This window comes from Hoplias malabaricus, chromosome 1, assembly GCF_029633855.1.
Source record: "Hoplias malabaricus isolate fHopMal1 chromosome 1, fHopMal1.hap1, whole genome shotgun sequence".
Taxonomy (NCBI): Eukaryota; Metazoa; Chordata; class Actinopteri; order Characiformes; family Erythrinidae; genus Hoplias; species Hoplias malabaricus.
This window is the reverse complement of record NC_089800.1, coordinates 46,720,807-46,744,253: the sequence shown is the minus strand read 5'-3', so window position 1 is coordinate 46,744,253 and position 23,447 is coordinate 46,720,807. Positions and strand designations below refer to the sequence as shown.

The following is a 23,447-nucleotide window of genomic DNA, read 5'->3' as shown; positions in this document are numbered from 1 at the left end:
TGCTATGCAAACACATTTAAGTCTTCTTATGACTTTTCTGCTGGTGTCACAGAAAAATCTCTCGGCATGTAACATGTCGGACAAACAACAAAACTTGGAACATTTTTTGGGGTGTTTAAATTGTTAACTTCATTTCCATGACAATGGCCACCTTTAGCTTGCTGGAGAGTGCCCCAAAATGTGCAAATCATTATGCAAAGTCATGGGTCAGGGGCCTGTAGATTAATTCATGTTTCTCTGGTTGGATTTTGGTGGAACATTTTCTGATATAGGATTAGAACCAACTTGAGATTCTAACAGGCATCCACTGTCTTATCTCTACATGTGTGTTGCTTATGGCATTTGCAAATTTAAAAAAAGACCCTCTCCTCTCAGCGTTTTAACATTTCAATCCTTTAATAACTTTTAGTGTTACATAGTGGATACAATTCAGTATTGGGATATATTCTAATTATAGTAAATCATTGTCATGGTATTTGAAAATTATTAAAATTACTACACTGCAAATGTAATTTTCAATTGAGAATTTTGTCATTAACATATAAAATGAACAGTGAAATATAATAGATATTAGGGATAATTATCTTGAAAATAAATTTCAAGTGTGTCATTTTGATGAGTTATTTATATTTATATATTCATTTAATAATGTATGTAATTTTTAATCAATTACTGGACTTTGAATTCTGCCATTTTATAGATATAATGCTATAAAGCTATAAAAACGAAAATCTGGACAATAATCTAATATCAATCTATCTATAGACATTATTGACTGAGGGTCATTACAGGGCACTGTTTTTTTTTTTTTTTTTTTTTTTCTTCCCCTTGTTGTTTTTGGCATTGTTCCTATCGATATTGGAATTATGTAAACTGAAATTCCAAAATATATTGATTATGAAGATTTAGGCCAAATCACCCAGCTCTAAATCCAGTATGGTTTTAAATAGTATATATGCTGCATGTCCTAAAAGCTATAAAAACATTCTTATCCACATTTCAATCAAGAGTTACAGTCTCTACTCTTCTGAAGGTTAGGAAGGTTTTATGACGTGTTGAAACATTGTTGAGAGCATCTGAGTGCAGTCAGTTCCAGCAGTATTAGGGAGGCCCACTACTAATGTTGATAATGTTTAGATAACAAACACCATTCCAGTTCGTCCCAAACGTACTGGATGGAGTAGGAACGTTCCTGAGTACAGCCATTTTCATTTCTAGCATTTAGCAAACACTTAAGTTACAGATATAACCAAAGATTCCCTAGTAGCATTGTGAGTTAGCCTGGGCAGGCAGTTAATCTGCATTATTTGGCATCGAGGGCAGTGTTGTGTACCACTCAGTTACACCAACCAGTGCAGCCCAAAGCAGGGGACCTTTATACTCTTCTAGCCCATACTTGACACTGGCCATTGTCAAGGTGTTCACTGTTTACTGGCAGTGGCTTTCAATTATATCAGAAGAAAGTGTACAGTGATGTGCATCATGAAGTAGCCAAAATATACTAACTAGATGTTTTAAACATACACAAAACTATGTTTGTGTTTTGGTATTCGCTGAAAGTGGATTGGAACGACAAACACTAGTGCACATTAATGTTAAGGAGAGGCAGTAAGTCGCCTGGAGCTGTGTGGCACCATGCAGCGGACTGGTTTGATATGTAACCATAGAGCAGTACTCTAGAGGAAGAGGGATGCTGTGTAGTAAGTAGAGGAAATTAAAGGCCCCCACAGATTGGGAGGCCCCTGTTGGGAGCCTGGGGTAATCTCTGAGATGGCTGGCTGGGTATAAATGGTAAAGGAACCACATACTAACTTGCATTAAAGCAACAGGGCTAACCAACTCGCATTAAGCGCTGAGTAGTGACAAATTACTCCTCTGTGTTTTATAACAGCTGATAAAAGGAGCATCTTATTCATGCATGAGTCTATTTGTCTATCTGTTGTCTTGATGCTGTTTTATCAGGCATTATGTATAATAGCGCAGAGCAGTGGGGAGAGAAAGGAAGCAGGGCTTTCATCTCAGCGATTGCTCTGAAGCACCCAGATGGGGTCTCTAATGGTGCGGTTGACAAGCTTCCAGAGTGCAGTCATTCTGGGCATCACAGCCTCCGCCCACACCCCCCTCAAAGCCAGCTGGGGGGGGTCCAGGCTCCGTGCAGATGTTGCCTAGCCAAAGGCACATCTGGATGACCTACTCCCAGCTGCTCAGACACGACCCCGGAGTGTGTTTCTGGTCGTCGGAGGCGTAATGATGAATAGACGAGGCTGTGTCGTCTGCCCACCACACACGAGCGCCGCTCACATCCACACTGCTATTCATCAAGTCAGCAGGATTGAGTTTATGCATCTATCACCTGTCAACGATGCACGCAGCTCCCCTCACCAAAAACATGCCATTATGAAGTAATTAGATTCGGCTTTGAGCAAAAGGACAAGGCCAGCGTTAGTCAACAATACATAACAAGGAGTAAGTTTCAATAGGTACAAGGAAAGAAAAGATATGATATGATTCTACATAAAAGCTTTTTCGCAGGCCATAGTCAAACAGGTAAACAGAAGTGGCAAAGTCCATTACAATGTCTTGTAACAAATTTCTTTAAAGCATATTCAAACAGGATAAGTACAAATATCGCAAGCATATCTATTAAACCGTCAACTACTCACACACAGTTTACCTTCTACAGGAACTTCAGGTAAAAAGGTGTAAACAACCATAATCACATGCTTTGTTCCTGAACAGTTTGGGCAGTGGCAATCCACTTTTCTGCTTCAGAGGTTCCCCAGGACATTCTTAAGAAAACATGCATTTACTGCTTTCTTGAAATGCGATATTATATGAATAAGGTTCATTAGGTAGACAAGGCCCAACTCTAGAAAACACATGAAGTGGAATTCTTTAGGTGCACGAGAGTCAGTTCTGTCTAAGACACATTCTCTATAAGGTATATTCTTATGGCATATCCAAACAAAGTAAGCTACAGAAGTGGCAGAGTGAGTCCATGGCCACACACAGCAGCAATGTTCACTTTTTTAAAAGCCTTCTTCATGTGTTAGTATGTGCAGATATTAATGATGTGGGCTTCGGCTTTCTTTTGAAAAAAAATGCAGTTAATGCGTTACCAAAACATTCCATTCTGTATTAGATTTGACTTTGAGCAATAAAAACTTGAGAGAGAACAGCAAGTTTCTGTAGGCATGGTAAAAAAGACATTCTTCCAATATGTTGGACTTTGTCTTTTCACAAGATTCTTTCTAGGAAATAATTCATATGTAAATATGCAGTTCGGCGGACACGTACGCTCATTCACATCCTTCCTCCAACCGTATGTTATTCATGTTTGCATAAAACATGCAAAGTGTCATTCTATAACTGACTGGCAGAGGAGGCTGCAGCAGAACATCTGAGCAGGAGCCATTATTGTGGCAACTTTTGATGTTTAAAAACGGCAGTGTTTAATTCAGCTCCATTTTTCCCGCTGCTTCCCCACTTCCACTTGGTCAAAGTGAATCATTTGCATGCGCTCAGAAAGAAGAGAATTAGCTGCCGAAGGTAATCAAGCAACCCTATTCTGCCAGATGGCTTTCTCTGTAGTCAGTAAATGGGTGCTTTTAACTGCATTTTATTCCACATTTCTGCTTCAGATAGTGCTATCATTAGGAGTGATCTACCTACATAATAAAAGTAATTTCTGAGAGCCTTTATTAGATAAGACCTTTCCTGTCACAACATTAAAATGAACAGCTTTCCAGGGCTAATTTGTGATGTCAATGCAAACAAAGAAACCAGGTGTATTTGTTGTATGTGTGTTAATTTTGTATTTTGTGTCCTGTCCCTCCTGCTATGCTGAAATTAAGCAGAATATTTATGCAAATCGCGGCAGCCGTGTGGCATTGTAGTGGATAGTAGGCTGGGGAGCGTTAAACAAAAGAGAAGGCCTCCGCAGACGCCCTCCTCTGTATGCCGACGCAACAGGCCACACCGTAGGCTCCTGTAAAAGGTCTTCATTTGTTTGTTGTTAAAGATCTAATTAGGAAGATGAGAGGGAACAGGATGGGATGGCAGCTTGGCTAATTAAGAGGCGAGTCCAGAGCTCCCTTTGAACCTCAAGGACGCCCATCTATTAGAGCAGCCCATCAAAAATGAATTCCGCCTAAGTGCGTTTTCGGGTCGCTTTCCTTAAATGATTAAAGATGTTTTAGTGGGCATTCCCACTCTCCGGGATTCTGGGCACTGGCCTGCCTGCACCTCCACTGAATAACTAACTGCACTTAATAAAAAAAAAGAAATAAATAAAAAAGTTTGAACATCCAGATGCATCGTCTGCGTAGAAGTACACAGATAAATTTACACTGACAGCAGTGTTGGTGCTGCAAATCTGTGGTTATTTATTGCACAGGCGTGAATTCTTTTGGAGCTCGGTTTTCAGCAGAACAAGCCAGGTCCTAAATATCCTCAGTTTGTCTCATAATTAGAACTCATACCAGCCTTTTCTAAAGAATGATGACAGGTGTCTCACAGTGAAATACAGTTATTTGTAGGTCAATACCTTATATACGCATAGGAAATCTTATCAGCCTAGTTTACCTAGTTTTCAGTGGTGTTTTTTTTTTGCTTGCTGTAGTGTAGTGCTTATTTTGCTGAAAGATTTACTAACAACTCTCTACCTCATAAATAAGTACCAAGGGATCACTGTAGGACCAACCCTGGCCAGATGTTACTTGGGTGATGAAACCTGAACAGACATGGCATCAGGGTCTGTGTACCTTTAGTTATTTGGTTTTTCGTTTCCTGCAATAGAAACTTCATTTATTTTGTGTTCTCTTTCAGTTGCCCAGGGGTCCACATACCTTTCATCATATGTTTAAAAATGGGGAAATGGGTGGTTCTCAGTCTCAATATTTTAGGATAAGAAACGGAAAACCAAATAACGAAAGGTAAACAGACCCGCCAACATAGCAGTAGTAGGGATGTGAGGTTCTTTTTGTCCTCTCCCAAACATTTCTCCAGAACAATTTGTAGTAAGATGGGCTACAGTCAGTAATTAAATCTACAATGATAAAATGCTGCTTAATAAACTGGGCCATTTATATTGTTGCTGTCAAATGAAAAACATGTATCTCTAAAAATATTAACTTTACAGGAGAAGGAAAAACCTTAATTTTCAGTGGAAGTCAGTGTAAAAAAAAAATGTCGAAACTAATTTTCGAGCATTTCTATTGTTCCGTTCATCATGATGATATTTTCACACAATGTAAAGGTGATTTGTTCAAGTGATGTATTAAACTAAAAACAGACAAAAATGGATACGTTTTTCACTGGATATGTGGTGTATATATGGACTATTTTAAACATAGGTCAGGGTATTGTTGCTAGAATAATTCTGACACTCATTTGAAGGATGTTTCTTCTTAAAAAGACAGAACTTCAGGACAAATCACATTTACAAACAGTCAACTTCCTTCAAAGAAGTAAGTACAATTAGTAAAGTATTCCTGTGAGAACCATAGGAGGAGTTTGGATTTAATGTACTTAGTTAAAGCGAACTTCCTGCTTGATTGCAGTTCTCTCTGCTGGTTACACTGCTGACGTCTGCATTGTAAGGTGAGAGAGATGTGATGAGATCACGGTGGACCAGAAAAAAGCTTAGTGTAAGGGCTGGCAGACAGCAGTGTGTGGAACAGAGCTGCTAATTAATGAGCAGCGTGGGAAAGTTTGAGCAGAAAGCGACGTTTTCGCAGCTACAGCCTGAGACAAATCAATGGATCACTCCAGTTTCACATGTGCCCCCACAACCTTATATACTTAAATATTGGTTTGTTGTAGGCCTTGTTTTTCCTTCAGATTGCATACTGGTCCTTCTTAAGCTAATTAGCAGCGAGAGAGAGTTAAACAGTGGAACAGAGGTGAAGAAGGTGCTTTACCAAGGCCACTTAGTAAGGTGGAGAGACGTTGGCAGAGTTGCTTTTTTACTGAGAGGTAAACTTGCATTCTCTGGTGGGATGTTGGAAAAGATTCATGTCGTAGTCCGTACATGTTATGGTCTTATCATTATCTACTGCTAGTGTGTTTTGTCCTGCTTTAGAAAAGTCTTGTTTGTCATATAATAACTCGTGTGGGATGGCAGGTTGAGTGGGGTGTCACGGTTAAGGAAAAAGGCCATTTATTCTTGGAAATAAATGGTTAATATGTCATATTCCGAAGAATAGGGAAGTTTTTGCAGGTTTAGTCTAAGTTTGAAGTGCCACTGCTATCCATTTGCTGGGATTTTATGAATGACATAAGTTCTAACTTAACAGAATTGCAGTGAGTGGTCTCCTCCAAGCATGTACAGTAGCAATGTGTAAATATAAGGGGAAAGAAAAGAAAAAGGGAAAAGTTAATTAATTTTATTCCGTTTTAATACTCAGAATAAAAATGCGTGTTTGTTCTTTAACTAAATCAGAGAGGAGTTGTTTTATTTAGTGTAGGTGGGTGTGATGATAAAGGCTGAGAACATCAACATCATAAGTGTTTCTAATTGGTTCCCAAACACAGGACTTACTGACTCACTCTGCTCAGCTTACATTCATTAAAATATGCGAGGTGTTCTTGCATTCAGTGCCTAATTCAAAGAAGAGCACATCCCTGAAACCAAGATGGCATCCTTTTTTAAAAAGGCTATTCACCGTGGCCGAGTGAGTATACTGCCCACATACAGTGGCCGTCGGGACTTTCCTCATATGTTAGTAGATGCAGACGTTAATGTTGAAGTAATTTGTCCATGAAAGGTTTGGTCAGGGGTTCTTTTTTGTGTTTCTTGAGACATTCCTGTAGAACAGTGCACTTACAGCTGTGATCCTCCTAATGTAACTCAGTGCAGTTAGTCACTGGAGATGTTGGAACACGTTCAGAAAAATTTAGGGGAAGGAAACAACACACAAATGAGTAAAAGCAGGAAAGAGAAAGCCTGTTTCAGTGTTTGGGGGTGAGTTCTGCCTCCCTCTGACTGGCCAGCAGCATGCATACATATGCACCACACGCACACCCCTACAAGGACTGTTGGGAAAACAGCAGGAACATCCATTTGAACTGACACTGTTATTTATCTTGCACTAGCTCCACCTTATTATGTCATGCAACAAGACAAGACAATGAAGAATTAACTCAATGACATTAACTATGCAACGTGGTGTTTCCCAATGATGGAGTCACACCCCCTCCCTCCCCTATTACTCCTGTATCTCCCAGGCTTCCCCGATTATGGTTTCTATTCCTCGCCAAGTGACCAACGGGCGCCCCCCTTCTCCTTTGCGGACTATGGCTCCCTGGGCCCGCAGGCGGCTCAGCTGCTGCAAAGCGAGCATGCCACCTCCGCCTGCAACTCCCCCCTGCAGCACCTGCCCAGCCCGGATCAGTATAAGAGCCCAGGTGTGTACCGCCTCTCCTTCATTCAGTGATTGATTTGATTCATGCGAGTTGATTCATCATCCAGCCATTCATTCAAACTGAAGGCAAAAAAACAAGAGGGAAAAAATATATGCAGGAGAGCAAGGGAGATCAGAGCGGCCCGATGGTTTGCCTGACTGACATGAACTGCATGCTGATTTGAGCTCTTTTGCACATTTATTTTTTTATGCATTTTCTCCTATGTCTACATGGCTATTCAATTCCAGGTACTGAGGTGTGGACTACAGGAGCAATAGTGGTTTACGATTTAACACCATACACACCTCCAAAGAAGCCATTCCCGTCGTATTAAGACATGCATGTGTTACATTCCTAGCCGCAGGCTAATGGTGATGATTTGGACCTCATCATTTTAGAAATAAAGCTCTAAATCACGGCCAGTAAGTGGATTGTCTAGGACAGTATTTTATAGTAACCATATTAGTTCTGTGCCTAATAGTGATTTCACTGCTACTGCATCCCATTGTTATTACTACAGAAAGATGTAAATTTATTATTATTATTGACACAGGGCACTTTATTATTCTACAAACACCTGTTTCATTCTGGCATGTTTTTATTATTATTATTATTACTATTTTTGATAAGCTGCTTGAATTTACAAGCTTATGGATGAGTAATAAAATGTAATGTGCCAAAGTGCAAACAGATTGTCTGTTATATATTTTGCAGAAGTCGAAGACGGCACTATCGTGAACCAAAACAGCGATTAGCAAGTTTAGAAGTTATTCATTTTTGAGTGTCAGAAAAGGAGCACTCTCAAAATCAGTGAATGTGTTTCGGTATACTTGGGTTGTCAGAAGTAATTACAAATGCGAAAGTGCGGAAGAATATTTCAGCAGTTTTTTTCAGTCTCCCCAAAATGCCAAGCCTGAACACACTTGTTTAAATATTGACGATTATATATTGCGTATATATGGCTATATAACATTGTGTTAAATATAATTCTTTTTTCTTGACACTGAAAATAAATATCATGTACTCTGCACCCATTTTGGCTATACATTTAATATAGAATTAACACAAAACTGTCTGATGTCAATGTACAATAATTTACACCTAAATAATGTGTCTGTGATTAGAAAAGACTGTCATGTCATATTCTGTAAATTATTGCATTGTTTATAACCTGCTGAAATGTACATTGTATCTAAATATGTCTCTCCATGTGTGTAGGTAATAACATTTTAAAAACAATTCTCCAAAATATCAATAGGTCAGAATGCTGTGCTTGGAGTCATTGTTAATCTTACGCTGATCAGTACAATAACTGCACATGTGTCTGTGATGAGAAACAAGTGAAGGCTGCTATGAGATTTTACAAATTATGACATAAGTCACTGGTTTATCTTGAGGTGAAATGAGCAGAGTTGTCATGTTTGAAGGCAGGCAGAGAGCGCTGGGTCATAACACTGCGAATTGCTGCCATCTCAAGGTCTTAATCTACCTTAGATTAAAGGTTGTGCAGAGGAACTGTTGACACAAATGTAGCTCTAAATCCTCTTGACATGGAAATGGTGTTCAAATCGCTCTGCTCAGCAGAATGGGCCTGATTACAGGCCATGGGCTTTACTGTTTATACAGTGAGTCAGTTATTGCCTCCAGCAGCCTTATTAACACTGGCCCAGTGGGAGCAGTGAGAGCAGTCATAGGAAAAGGATTCGACGTTGTACAGCACTGTCACTTACATGGGATTATAAGCAATAATCGAGTTGTTTACCCTCATTTAGGGAAGGAAGCATTCCAATTTCATCAGGACGTCGGAGCCAATATACACCTCAAGTGTAAAGGTTTTTCAGACAAACTGTTGGCATTTACAATAAACCTTTCTGTAGGTTATTATCTTAAAGGGCGCATATTCCAAAAATTTATTTACCCCTCAGCCCACATTGTCTCATACATGAAGCTCCCATTTTGAATTGATGTAATTAAACCAACACATTTACATATATTCACCCTTCAGGGTGTAAAAGGTATTTCATAGGGCAGCCAATAGCAATCATGATTGTCTTAAGGACATGGCAGCAACAGCATTTTAATTCTAAATTATTTCAGTTCTGAAGAGACATATTACGTAAAACCACAAAGATCCAGAAGAAAAAAGTATGTTGTGGGTGCTTCAACTGAATGTTGCCTCTTTTTGCCACGCACTTGCATATGTTTTAGAAACTCCTGAGCAGTTTTGCTCTCAGAATTAGACATTATTTGATATCCCATTCGACTTCTCCTTGCCTCTTTCTGCTGTGGTTTGCCGCATTGCCGGCACTTTCCAACATTTGCTCGGGTGCTTAAAGAGACTGGAGCAATCTGTTTGCTTATTGGCAATAGCTGGCTTTTTTGTGCAGCAGATGTCACATTGAAGTGTCAAAAGCAGCTTTCGTCTTTCTACACAGTACCTACTGATGCGCAGCCTGTCTGCCATATCCATCTTGTGTTAGGTGCGTTCAGATCCACCAATAAATATATGCCCTCCCCCTCTGCTCTTCTCTGGAAGTAGCTGTCTGTATTGGGAGGTTGACATTTGGAATGTGAGAGCTGTGACTGACAAACTGTTCAGCACTCACCTTCCTGTCTTCCCGCACTTGTCTGTGTGCAAACAAAACCATGAAGCCTAATGCTAGGACGCCCCCTGTCTCACATAACGGATCTGGCACATTAGCCCGTGAGGCCTTCCTTCCATTTCTTTTTTTTTTTTTTTTTCTTCTTCCCTTCGATATTTTATTCTCATAGATATCTTTTACCCTCATGAGTTTTGGAGTCTGCCGCATTAATAGACTCTCCTTTCAATGGGCGGTGAAGTGAAGGCTTCCGGCTGTGGAGGAACTTGATTTAATATTCGCTTATTAATGGAAGTGTCATCGGGGCTGTGCAAGGGAGAAAAATGAGTGTGGCACAGCATGTGGCCACAAAAGTTTTCCCGAGAACCTCCATTTAGTTCTGTGTGTTTTTTTTGTTTAGATTTATTGTATTTGTCTTTTAGGTGGCAGTGATGTGGAGGGGGGTCAGCTCTCTGTTTGTAATGAGTCTAATCTTCTCTTCGTCTCCACAAACCCCTCCTTCCCCCAGTAAACATAAGATATGGCTTTATTTCCTTTTCTCCCGCTTCCAAAAGGGGAAAAGTGTTTTATTTGCTTTTGTTTGTTTGTTTTTTAATGTATTTTGGACTTTATTTGTGCCGAAGAACCTAGACCCATGTTAAATACTAAATTACATAAATAAAATCTTTTAAAGCCTATTTGTTAAAAGTCATTCAGACTGTTTTGGTGTGAAATGCTTAGAATTAACATTTTAACATTGATGTTGTCGTAATCTAAAAATTTTAGAAACTAGACATTTTTGAACTTCAAATGAAAAATAACTTTAGTCTAAAGCCTGACACATTGGTTTGGAGTAGTTTTTGGGGATGCTTTTGGCCTACAGTGTTTTCTTTATTTTTCACTCCAAAAATACATTTTTGTTCGTTCAGATTTACCTCTATTTCACCATTTAAGAACATTGCATCTCAAAACTCAGAACATTATCACTATACAGAAACCAGTAAGTCTCTCTAAAGTACAGTTTCACATCCTCAGAATGGCTTTGTTTACATCTCAGTGACTTAATGATGCTGAAAATTATACAAAATCAGTGAAATTCCCCACAAAACTGACTCAGCCTCAGCTCTGCTTTCAGAGCCAGTGGTTTTGCTAGAATTTTTTTTGCTTTAATTTTACTGTTAGCGATTTTGCTAGCAAACTGTGATCCCGCTGTGTTCCAGTCTCAGCAGCTGCTGTATGTGGTGTATACGCTTCACTAAGAGATGAACTGTACCCTCTCAGTGGAAATGAAACTGAATGATTCAGTCTTTAACACGCTTTACTCAAGACACCCTCTGCAATTTCCTGGCTGCCATAGCGGCTGCTAGGCCCAATAGCCCCCTGACGCTAACAGCCAGATAATCACCATCATATATTTAAAGAAGGAGGAGAGGGAGAAGGAGAGCTCTCTGGCAGTGACAGGTGTTGATTAGATAGGGGGTGTTGTGGCACAATCCCCCGTGCAATTTTGGTGAAGGACTCAAGAACTGGCAGTCAAATCTGACGACCGAGCACAGACAGAGAGAGAGCCCTCGCGTCGAGATTGAGGGAAGATCGGGGAGCAGTGTGTGTGTGTGCGCGCATGCACGCGAGCGTGAGTGAGAGCAGAAGAGAGTGAGCGAGAGAGGTTATGATAATGAAAGAGACCTACAAGGCAGCAACTCACTCTCACTGGTACTCTTTAACATTACAGAAGCCCCTGGAGGGAAGTCCTCAGCCTTCTCTAAAAGCACCTCCATTCGCCACCAAACACCTCCTCCTGCATACTTAACACCTACCCCCAGCTCCTTTTTGTAGCGTGCATGCCTTGTGAATGCTGAGTAGATGTGTCCAACATGAGCCAGCGTTATCCTTTGCATGAGTGACACAAAACGTAGCGCAGAAAATAGAGCTCCTTGTGTCAGTGGCCTACTGTAGTCAATGTAGGTTGTAAATAGTGCCGGTTGGTTGCTGTGTGTATATCTGTCTATGCGGTGTTCCGAGCATCTTTTTTATTACTGCAAGGTGCTTGTTGCTAAAGCATTTTCTAATTAGACTGTAGTAAATCTGCGAAGTGAAGCTGCCTGCTGCATAGATCATATACACACCCGCTTCTCCTCAGTGTCTGACTTTCATTAGCTCTTTGTAGCACTGTTGATTTATAGTGCTTTGGGTGTTCTGTCTTGTGGAAATCTTTGCATGCAAAGCTTAATCTCAGTTTTTTTGTAGATTTACACACCCACTGTTCCTGATTAGTCCTCACTGCTCACCCCCCCATGTTGGCACGCACTTCTCCGCTTCTTCACAGGCACCAACCCTCCTCGGCCTGGAGCCTTCCCTGGAGCCAGCAGCCCCGGGCCAGTTGCTGACCTCTATGGCCCGACCAGCCAGGACTCCGGCGTGGGCAATTACATAAGCGCTGCTAGCCCCCAGCCCGGCTCTGGGTTCGGCCACAGCATTGCCGTAAGTACACACCTGAAACTATAGTATCTGTTCCGTTTCACCTCGCCATGCTTTTCCCACAAATGTGTTCCTTTTGAACAAACACTGTCGACCTGGACAGGTTTCACAGAATTCTGGCAAAAATGAGAAATTGTAGCATACAATTGTTTTTATTTCCTTTGGTTGATTTTTTTTGTTTGTTTGTTTGTTTGTTTGTTTGTTTTTTGCTCTCCAGTTGAAGTTATCCTGGTGGCAGATTCTTAGCTGTTGTTTTCATTTCTAACTGGCCTAGTTTTGTTTCAATACAGCAACATTGCAGCTTGGTAGTGTAGCATTTAAAACTGAAAAATATATGTAATTGACACAGTCTCTAATTCTCAGGTTTGAAATAGCTACGTATTCTGAGAAAAGCCTGAATTGTTCTATAATTGCTGATTTTTGCCGAAGTTCTGTTGCTAAGAATTACTGCGTTTGTGGGTGTTAAACTCTTTTCTGTCTCATCTCACCTATAAAGTTTACTTTTCACCCTTAACATCTGTCTTCTCTTCCTGCTGCTGTGAATCACCAGGCCTGCAATAGCTGTTTAGATTATACTCTCTGAAAAGCTCAAAGCTGCTAGACCTCCTGAATACTGGCCATTGACTTTGTAGATGTACAGTGTATTTTCATACCAGATGACGGTTTGTGTTACAGAGCTGGTTAATCCCATGTAACAAATTGGAGACTAAAAATTTGACTAGCGTATGAAATGCCTAGGATTGAAGGAGTTTTTTGAGATATGTCATCTTTAAGAAATCCAACTAGAAGTAAGTCCAAGCTGAAACATTCTCCAGTGCATTCATTGGTGCAATGTGTCCAGTCAAAGGGGGTGAAAGATGAAGATGTTTTACCGATGCTAATTATTGTAAACAGTTCTGTAAGAAAATGCCTTTTGTCTGAAGTTTGCCTCAGAAATGAGGAATCATGTTCTCATTAGTGCCAGGCAGGTGCTCTGAAAGCTTTCGCAGTGTGGTTATTGCATTGTCAACATTCTCCATTCCCTCCATCCCATAGCTCTCTTTGTCAGCTTCCCTACAACAAACTGTGAACTTTGTACCCACCTGTCATCGACGGTATGACGTGTCAGCGTGCCTTTGTTCGTGTGCCAGGCAGGAGGACAGAAATCTCACAATTAGTTCTTCTCTCATTTTCAATCTTGCCATTTTGTTTCTTGCACACAAAGGCTTGCTTTTTTCTCCCACTTGGCCGAGCTGTGGGCACACGGAAAGGCAACCTTTGAAAGGTCTCCAGCACAAAGTGCATATGTAAATCAATAAGGTCATAATAAGCCCTTGTGAAGAAGCCTGTCATAAGAATATGTTGTCTTGCCCTTTGAAGCCACAGACATTCATTACTCGCTCCATCCTTTTGTTTTTAACCTTTGGTGGAGTGGAGCGATAGAGGTTTTGGAGAGCTAAAGGAAGAGAAGCGAGCCCACAGGGGCCTGAATCACAAGCTGCCTGGAGAATTAGCAGCTCGGCCTGTTTTTCAGCTGTCCTCCAGCAGTGAACGTCTAGGTCTACTGGGAAAACCAATAAGGCCCTTTGTGTGTTAGGACACCAGTTGTTGTGGTGTGTTTATACTCACACACACACATCTACCTCACATTCAGGCCATCAGGAGTTTATGATCATTACTTTTCTCTTAAGTGCAATTTGAAAACAGACGTCCGTTCATTTAGCTCCATAGTGAATGTTCATAGTTACCATGTCACCTTGTACTCGACCTAAATAATGTCAGCTGTAGGCTGGCCCCAAACCTTCAGTGATATTTACCAATGGTTGACAGCAGTCCCAGTGAACTCCTTCCTTTGCCCATATTTCGGGGCTCTGTTTTATCACTGGTTTTCAAAGCAGCACATTCAGTAATATTTAAGGTCTGGGAACAAAGCAGTGACAACGTTGCCACACACCTGAAAAGTTCACAGTTTGTTACTGAAAAATATGTTTACCTTTGCTCTTAAGAAAGATTTATCTCTTGTGGTGATTGCTTTATCATGTTGTGCATGAAGTGGAAATCCTTATACCATTAATGTTGCTTCTGTTGGCATGAATATAAAAACCATAAACTTCATAAAAATGTTCCAAATTCTCTTTAAAAAACAAATGAATGATATGCAAAATGACACAGTACACAGTCCAACGGATAATGGAAAATGAAGCATCCTGATAATGCTTTGGATTGGCCTTAAACCTCTGATTTACCAAATGCTGATTCATGCTGGCAGTACAGTGACTACAACAGTGACTCTAGCCTACTGACAAATGATAGCATAATGAGCCTTTTTTACCTGGACTGCATACTGACACCATTACTAACTGTACACTTTTAGGGTCCTTTGATTGCGACAGCTTTTACAAATGGATACCATTGAAAGCCTAACAGGTGGTTTGTTGCCATCTCATTTGAGGTAGATATTTTGAACCATTTTTGAATTGTGATAGATTCCTTCATTATCAGTTTATTATTCCATTGTAGTCTCTTCTTCTTCCTGCTTGCCCCCTTTACTTCTCCTTTTTTGAATCTGGAATGTGTAGTAGATAAATGTCTGTCATACATTGTAGGAAGCTTTTACATGGTTTTGTGGGCTTGAATTCCAGCTGCAAATAGTCAGTTGTAGTTGTAACTGAAAGATGCCTGGAAACCCTTTAAAAGCTTTTTACGTTAGTGTCTTCAGTGTTAACATACCACGGGGGTTTTATTTTTATTTTTTTATTATTCATTTAAATGTAGTTTTTATACCCACAACTTTTTGTCCTTTTATCCCCTGCCTGTCTCAACTAGCATGCATGATGTCTGTGAGTTTGTCTGCTCATGGTGTTTTTTTTTTTTCTCTTTTAAATAAAAAAATAAAAAAAAAAAAACAGCTAACGTTACATTAGACAACCCAAGCTCTGTTCACCCACTTTGTAGTCTGGTACTTAACAAAGCGTGTGGATTTGATCTGAGGTTCTGTGCAGTGCTGTACTCAGATAATGTGCGCAGGTGTTAGGCCTTTGATCAGCGTACACCTGCAGACACCAGCCCCTTGAAGTCAGAGCATGACTCTCATTTAAAGGGGAGCTGGAGATCTGCTGAAATATATCTGGGTTTTTTTTCTCTCTTTTTTTTTTTTTTTTTTTTTTTTTTTGTCTGCACAGGACACAAAGTTTCCCACATTGAACTGTCCTTGTAAAGCCAATTACTGCCAATTCATTTGGGTGCATTGAGCTTTTTTTTCCCCCTTGAGGTTAATCAATGGTGTATGTTTGGGTGAGTGTGTGTTTGTGGGCATGTGCATGTGAATGCCTGTGTGTATGTGTGGTTCAACCAAATGAACATTTTTAGTTCATGGTTGAAAGCCAAAGCCTCCTAATAGTAACCTCATGATTTTTAGATTGGCCAGTGTTTATTATTATTTTTTAAGCATCCATATCCTGTACCTATACATCAATCCTTAATTAATAGTCAGTTTAGATTTCAGCAGTTCCAGTCGTAACAAGCCAAGCTTCTGTGGGATTGATTGGCTGATTTCTGACATCACAAACAGAATTTGTTCCAAGCCTGTTGTGTTGAAGTTTATTTTATATTCGCTTACTGCGTGTAACAGGGAGTGAATATTACGGTTTTAAAAATGTAACAATGTCTGCATACTTTGCCCAACTTATTTATATCAGAAAATCAAGAACGTTCCTGTTTAATAACAACATGGGCATTTTAATTTGTATCAGATGAACACAAACTTTTGGCCTGACCTGCCATTTTTCTAAACAGTTCTGTACATAAATTGTCCTCATGTTAGAATCTACCTTTAAAGAATATCTTTAAACAATGTATACACAGATTTAGTTAATCGTAATTAGAGATTGGTTAGCAAGTATCATCACTCCCTCTGTCCAAGGATTAGCCTATTTAATGGCTTTTTAAAGTCCTGAATAACTATAGATAAGTGGAATTCCAAGAGCAGTGCAGTTTCAGGAAAGCAGCCATGTGTTGGGATGGAAGGCCAATCAGAGTTAGTTTTTTCAGCATGCTGTAAACACTAATGCATGTGTGTGCTTGTGAACGTGTGCCAAATGTTCTGCATCTGAGCTTTTAGAACTTGGATAAATGATTTCTTAAGATACCAGAGTGAAAATTAAAACGACAGTGAGTTGTAGCACATTATTATTGTAAATGTTAGTATGAAATATTTTAGAATCAAAAATTTCTCTTAACATTAATATATTCATTGATGTTAAATCAAAACCTTGTATCTCCAAAAGCTTTACAGGAGAAGGAGAAACTTTCTTACATTTGAATGGGAGTTATTGGACCATTTTTGTCCAAGTAATAATGGACAGTTTCTGTTACTCAATTCAATATGAAATGGATTATTATTTTGAGGTTATACCACAAAACACAGTGGCATATTTATGATGAATGAGTAGTTCATGTTGAGTGGAGCAAGGCCAATGGGCCGAAAATATGTGAAGCAAATCCCATTAAAGGGCAGTTCCGTCATATATAATGATGTTTGTTTTTGTTTGCCCATAATTTTTGCCCATGTAACAGGGTTAAGATGTAAAACAGAGGTTAAAATAAGGGGTTGATGTGAAAATCTCCATTCCCCAATGATTCATTCTTCAATAGAATTCCCATTTAAGAAACTTGTCCCTTCTGTGAAGCTAATATCTTTTTAGAGAGCCGAGGTTTTGACAGCCACACTATTATACAACATCAGTGCATATGGCTTAGATGTGTCCCCAGGAGGCACTAGATATTTAATCTAACAGATTTAAGACAAAGTTTTATGAGAGAGAGAGAAAAAGGGCATTTGATGTCTGTTAATTCCTTTATTATCCGGAACCTCTTCTATCTCAACACTGACTGAATGTATAGACAATCACAGTATCTGTTTCTCTTGTGATGTGTAGAAGCCTGAGGGCTCAGATGCAGCACATCCGATAGATCTGTTCCATAGCCTTGTGTCCTGTACTTGCGGAAACGCTGTGTTTATGAGCTGTGTGTTGTGTTTGCTCCAGCAGAGTTTATCAGGAGGTCCAGGGAAGGCAGGCCGGAGTTTCTAATTGGTTCTTTGTACAGGTAACGGCCATACAACTTCAAGCACTGCAGAGAGGAAGAGTGGAGGAACAACTGAGATGGCACCATTTGAAGAACAAAAGAAATGTCAGAATCATCTCTGAAAAAGAAAAAAATAATCTGCTGTACTATAATGAAAACCCGGCTTTTGGATTCTTTTTATCCACTGTATCCCCGTAACTTGACGTAGGATGCTGGTGTTGTTTTTCTTTCCTTCCTTGATTATTTTCCTCCTCTTTCGCAGAGGTTGTTTCTTTGATGTCTTTTTATCACGTAGTCTCCATATCAGATTCTGGGGCTGATTCTAGTTTTGATTTTTTTTTTTTATTATTAATTTCTTCATATGTGTTCTCTAATGGGGAGAGCTATGTATAATGTGCATTTTCTTCCTCTTTTTTGGTTTTTTTTTTGGGGGGGTTTTAGTGTTTTAATGTTGCTACCGTTGTCTTTATCGTTCTACACAGCCGTCACATTTTCCGGTTTCTGTTCATGAGAAATGAACGAGATCTTTTCACTTCACAGGTGATGTTTTTTCAACTTTTAAAAACGAGAAGGTGTCTAACAAATCTTAGTAGCTCTGTTCTCCGTTTTTTGTGTGACGTCTTGTTAATCATGATTACCTATTTTGGGCAATAAGAGGACTACAATATTTTCACAGTCCTTTTTTATAAATGTTTTTTTTTTTTTGTTGATAATGAAAAAAGAAAGAAGATACATTTCCTTTTAATAATACTTTGTGAAATGAGATTTAAAAAAAAAAAAGATAAGAAGAGTTATGTAACTGTAAATAGTACTCCGGTCACTGCATCGAACCATCTCAGAGAGAGAACCATATTTTTGTGCTGGTGTTCTAAAGGTTGTACTGTGCGAAGAAAAAAAAACCCACATGCGTTGGAAATGCAAAAAGCCCTTTTCAGGCTCAATGCGGTAACTGAAATCCATTTGTAGCACAAGAAGAAAAGCCGTGATCCTCCCACTGCGGACACAACCCCAATCAAACACTGTTAGCTTGCTCTGTAAATACTGTGCAGGTGGCACACCAGCATATTGACTTAGACCAGATCAGATGTGCACAGCTTTCAAAGAGAAAATACTTTACACTATACACAAATCTACATTTAAAAAAAAACTGAAAAAAAAAGAAATTTAACTTAAATCCAAAGCACACATTTATGTTTTGTATTATTTTTTTTTAGGTACCAGACTTTAATTAGATCTAGGGATGTTTTGTTATATTTTTTCTCCTGTTTCTTGTTTAATTTGATGGTATTCCCTTTAGTCTCCAGTCATGATCAAATGCATAATGCCTGAATTTTAAAAACAGAAAAAGGCAATATTTCAAGATTTTTTAAGTCATTTATGACATCTTTTGATCAATTAGGAACGTTAATGTTTTGTACCATTACCTCAGTCCTGTGGGATGTATTTTAGAGGACATAAATTAATTTATTTTATCCTGAGTCAGAATAAAGAAAAGAGATTGTCTTGAAATGAAAGTAAATCATTGCACTGTGAGAAAGAATTTTATCATTTCCTATTTGCACACGTTAAAGGATGTTCTCTAGCATGGTTCATATGAAGGATTATGGAGATTTGTTAGGGTTTTTTTCCCTGCACACGTTAATGCTCATGGTTCTCGGTCTTTTTTTTTTTTTTTTTTTTTTTTTGCTTGCATTGGGTCAAAGACTGTATTTTTCAAAAAGTGTTTATTTCTTTGTTTTGGGGATTTTTAATGTTATTTTGTATCTGCCAACCGTACCGTTTATTAGTAGCAATAGCTCAAAATCCTCAGTTGGAACACTGACACTGAATTAGTAGCTGCTACACACACACACACACACACACACACACACATGTGTACATGTGCAGACTGGATCTGAGGAGATGGAAAGATATGCTCGGTGAAATAAGAGTGATATTTGAGAATATGAATCGACTGATGTATATGCTGTTGTTCATCCTTGCTGCAAATGTATTGTTTTCTTTTTTTTCCTCTCTCTTTTCACCATTTTACTGAACTAACAGGAGATACAGAAATGCTGACTCTTTAGATGCAGAGACTTGAAAAATGTAATAAGAAAAACAAAGGCAAAGACAGCTTTCTGCAAACAAAAACTGTTTCAAAAGATGAAAACCTGAAAAAAGAACACTAAACCCCTACGAAGTTTGAATATGAACAGGGGATTTTTATTGATATTTTTGTGGATGTGAATGATTATGCTAAATATAATGACAATATTACGGTTACTATGTACTATATTTATCATTTGATTCTCTCTCCATTCCCTGTCACATCATACAATAATCTTATGTTGATCATTGTACTTCAGTAGTGTGTAAAAAAGAGGAAAAAAAGAACTAACCTTGTAAAAGAGTGCTGTCTTTGATGCCAGTGTAGTGGTCTATACATTTCTCTGTTGACCCTATTCAACACCCCACCCCCACCCCACTCCCATTTCTCCCTCCTCCTCCTCCTCGTCTTTTTGCTCTTTTTCTATATCTCTGTCTCACACTCTCTTAGTGAGTAGGAGTAGATGTTATGTAATCAACGTTAAGGTAGAGCCGTAGTTAGTAGCAGATTTAGGACCAGTAAGGATAGAACTTTCTCTTGATAATCATTTAAAAAAAATTACCAAAAAAAAAAAGAAAAAGAAACAAAAAAAGCTGAACGTTGTTTTCATTGCCATGTTTTTTTGGTTGTTGTTTTTTTTTTTCCACTTTTTCTTCATTTTGTTATTTTGTTCTCTGACTCTCACATGGTTTCAACTAACCAAAGCTCTCATGATGAAATCCTGAAAAAAAATAAGAAAAGAAAATTGGTGAGACAGAATTGTAAACCAGGCATTAATTGGATCCCCACCCTTGAATGTTATAAAAAGGGGTGTGCCATACTACCTTAAATGCTAATGCTCAATATGCAAAACTGATTTACTTTCATTCTTTTTTAAGAGGGACACAAACTATAAATTATTGAAAGGATGATTTTATTACATGAATGAAAAGTTCATATTTTTTTAGTAAGTTCTATAAGAGTAATGATGATATAGCCTCTTAATTATAGATATGAAGAAACTGTAATAGGTTTTGATATTTGTACTCTTAAAAAAAAAAAAAAAAAAAAAAAAAAAAAAACAGCCCAGTGGCCCATGGCACTATTTTTGGATACTTTTTTTAAAAACGTGTCTGCATAGATTCATAGATGCTTCAGTTCTGGGTCATCCTCAAACATTACCTTGATTATTTTGTACTCTGTAATCATAACGCCAGCTCTTCATGTTAATCAAAGCCGAGGCTCAACAAAAACACTAATGCCTTCAACCTCCACAAGAATTTGTGTAAACAGTTTTAAAACAGTATGAGATTGAAACAAAAAAAGCAATGGTTTATGATGATTATGTCCAGCCAGCAGTCAGAATAGTGTTCACTGTACTTTACAATGAAGTAAAAGCCTTTTTTTTTCTGAATGAAATCTGCTCTCAGGGATTATGAATGTGAGCTAAACTAACTCCTCTATCTGTGTGATTTAGCTGAAAAATTAGTCTCTGATTTGTGGGTTCTGTCTCTGATCTGTGGTCTCAGATTTCATTCAGACACAAAAACACTTTGTTAGAAATACTCCGTAGTGCTGCCTTTGAATCGCTGTTGGGCTAAACCCCATAATAAGGGCATTCATCCATGGCATTTGCTCGTGGCAGCCATTAAATTTAGTTGTGTGTTATTGTTCTGAATAGAAAATTGCTAAAATTATCCAGTACATTCTCACTACTGATGACATTCTGCATCATCATCGCTAAATCTATGAGGTAGAATTTGAAGAAGCAGCCATTAAATATACGGGCAGCGGCTGGTGTATGTTTAGATGCAGTTGTACTGCTGAAATTAAGTGACTGAGGATATACTGTTTGTCCAAAAGCATCTGGGCACCATTCAAAATGAATACAACTTTAAGCTGAGTGTCAGGTCACAGTGTACAATGCCAAACATCAGGTGAAGAATACCCCTCTTGCTGATGCTTGGCATTGGGCATGGTAACGTGAGGCACCTGTGCTTTAAGCTTTGCAATGCTTTTCACTTAGGGACCCCTTTCCAGTACCTCTGGGATGAATTGGAGTGGAGGTTGTGGTCCGGAAAGAATCCTCAGTCATAAACAATAACGATACCGGCCCTCACTCGAGATCTTGGGGCTGCGTGTTCTGTCCAGTGTAACTCAATCCCACAATCCCATCACAATACCAAATCACTGGACATTGTCTTCTGACATTTGGACATCCAGTATGACCGAGTACGCTTAGGTTAGTGAACCGTTAATGAGGTGCATTGAAGTGATCTGGCTCTTGATTAAAATGAAAGCTGGCAACCCTGTTGGAATAGTCTTTGATCTCTCTCGCTCAGTTTATCTTTCTTTCCTAATTTGATCTTGTAGCTTGGACTTTAAGGTAGCATGGCTCTGTTGCCGTTATTTTGTTTTTCACTGACAGCAGTTTACAGCAGATGAATGTTACACATCTTGCTAGACTAGTTAAATCATTGGATAATTGTTGGTTTAAAAAAACGGAAAAGATAAAAAATAACTGACCTGGAAGGTGTTGGGTGATATTGGGAGTGAACTACCGTATCCATTTAAACTTGAATCTCGAGGCAAGTGCTAGGCAATGGCCAAAACGATCAATCCATTATTGAAGTGAAAAACTACTACGTGCGCACAAACACACACACAAACACACGTACACACACGAGCAAACCCACATACTGTAATGACGTATGTATATACTTGTATACAGATACAGGATATATATGTATAGTGTATATATATCTCTTTGTTAAATTGTTTAAGCTGCCTCATGATGCTCATTGATCATTTTTGTAGTGGAAGTGAACGATCCGAGCAGCGTTCAGTTCAGTAGTCAACACTGTTTCTATCACTCACCACTGAGACGTTTCTGAAATCACTTCTCCGTTCACTGGGTAAGAGCTGTATTGTGGCAGAGCGCCGTCGGGGCAGATGCGATGGTTTAAACATTGTTAGTTGAAGTACAGAGGGTGTCGAGACCACCAAACACAACCGTGTGGCCCTCCAGCTCTATGGGACACTGCAGGCAGAAAGGCAGGTGTAGCAGGGGAACGGTCTTATTTCCGCTTCCTTCGGGAACTCTCCTGATGTTTTTGTTATCTCGAGGCCTGTTGAGCTTCTCTGATTGCCTTGTCCATTCCTAACACTTGCCCATTTTTTAACGGACTTTTTACCGCATGAACTGACTGAACGGACTGACGTCTGAAAGCATCTTTCAGGTCTTCTTGTATGGCTTGCTTAAGCCCTGTTGTAAAATAAAACTAAAGTGGATGGGGGTCTCTCACATCTCAGATGTGGAAAGTATAATTTTATATTTGTATTTTCAAATAATAATAATAATAAAAAATGTTTGTGAAAGGTTTCCATCCTCTACTGTGGTCCAGAAATCAATGTGTTTGTCTGGAAAAGATTAAAAAAATAATAATAAACTGTTTTGAAACATTTCACTCATGGTTTTTTGATTTGAGATGAGCATTTTTTTTTTTCAAGAAAATGTGTGATTAAAAAAAATATTAAGGATTATATATACACAAACGCACACACACACACAAGATTGTATGCCAGAGATGCCCAACAAATTAAAGAGCTGAAAGGTTTGTCTAAGTTTGTTTTATTCACAAACGTATTCTGTACTTCAAACACAGCATTTGTAGCGGTTGTGTGTAGTTTGTAAAAAGCATAGACCCTTTGTCACTGCATTATTTTATAACTACACAATGAGATTTAATTTGTTTTTGGGTGTTGTAAAATATAGTCTAGTATTGTGCATAAGTTAGAGACCACTCGTACTTTAACTTAATTTCCAGTTAAAAGAACCATCCGGAACAACACCA

The 23,447-nt window shown here is 38.9% G+C and overlaps 1 protein-coding gene across 8 annotated transcripts in view; it reads left to right on the top strand.

Annotated features, from left to right (window-relative positions):
* The window catches only part of LOC136691772 (RNA-binding protein Musashi homolog 2), a 248,866-nt gene extending 231,033 nt beyond the window's left edge, over positions 1-17,833 (top strand). Inside the window, exons 12-15 of one of the 8 annotated variants that reach the window (XM_066664570.1) lie at positions 7,228-7,407; positions 12,310-12,464; positions 14,815-14,892; positions 17,489-17,683. In XM_066664570.1, the coding sequence (XP_066520667.1) occupies positions 7,228-7,407; positions 12,310-12,464; positions 14,815-14,856 (377 nt within the window). In that variant the 3' untranslated portion in view covers positions 14,857-14,892; positions 17,489-17,683. Of the gene's footprint in view, positions 1-7,227; positions 7,408-10,426; positions 10,523-12,309; positions 12,465-14,814; positions 14,893-17,485 lie in introns of those variants that run through there. The other 7 variants (XM_066664561.1, XM_066664543.1, XM_066664608.1 and 4 more) reach the window with 7 other exon arrangements.
* The last annotated feature ends 5,614 nt before the right edge of the window (positions 17,834-23,447 follow it).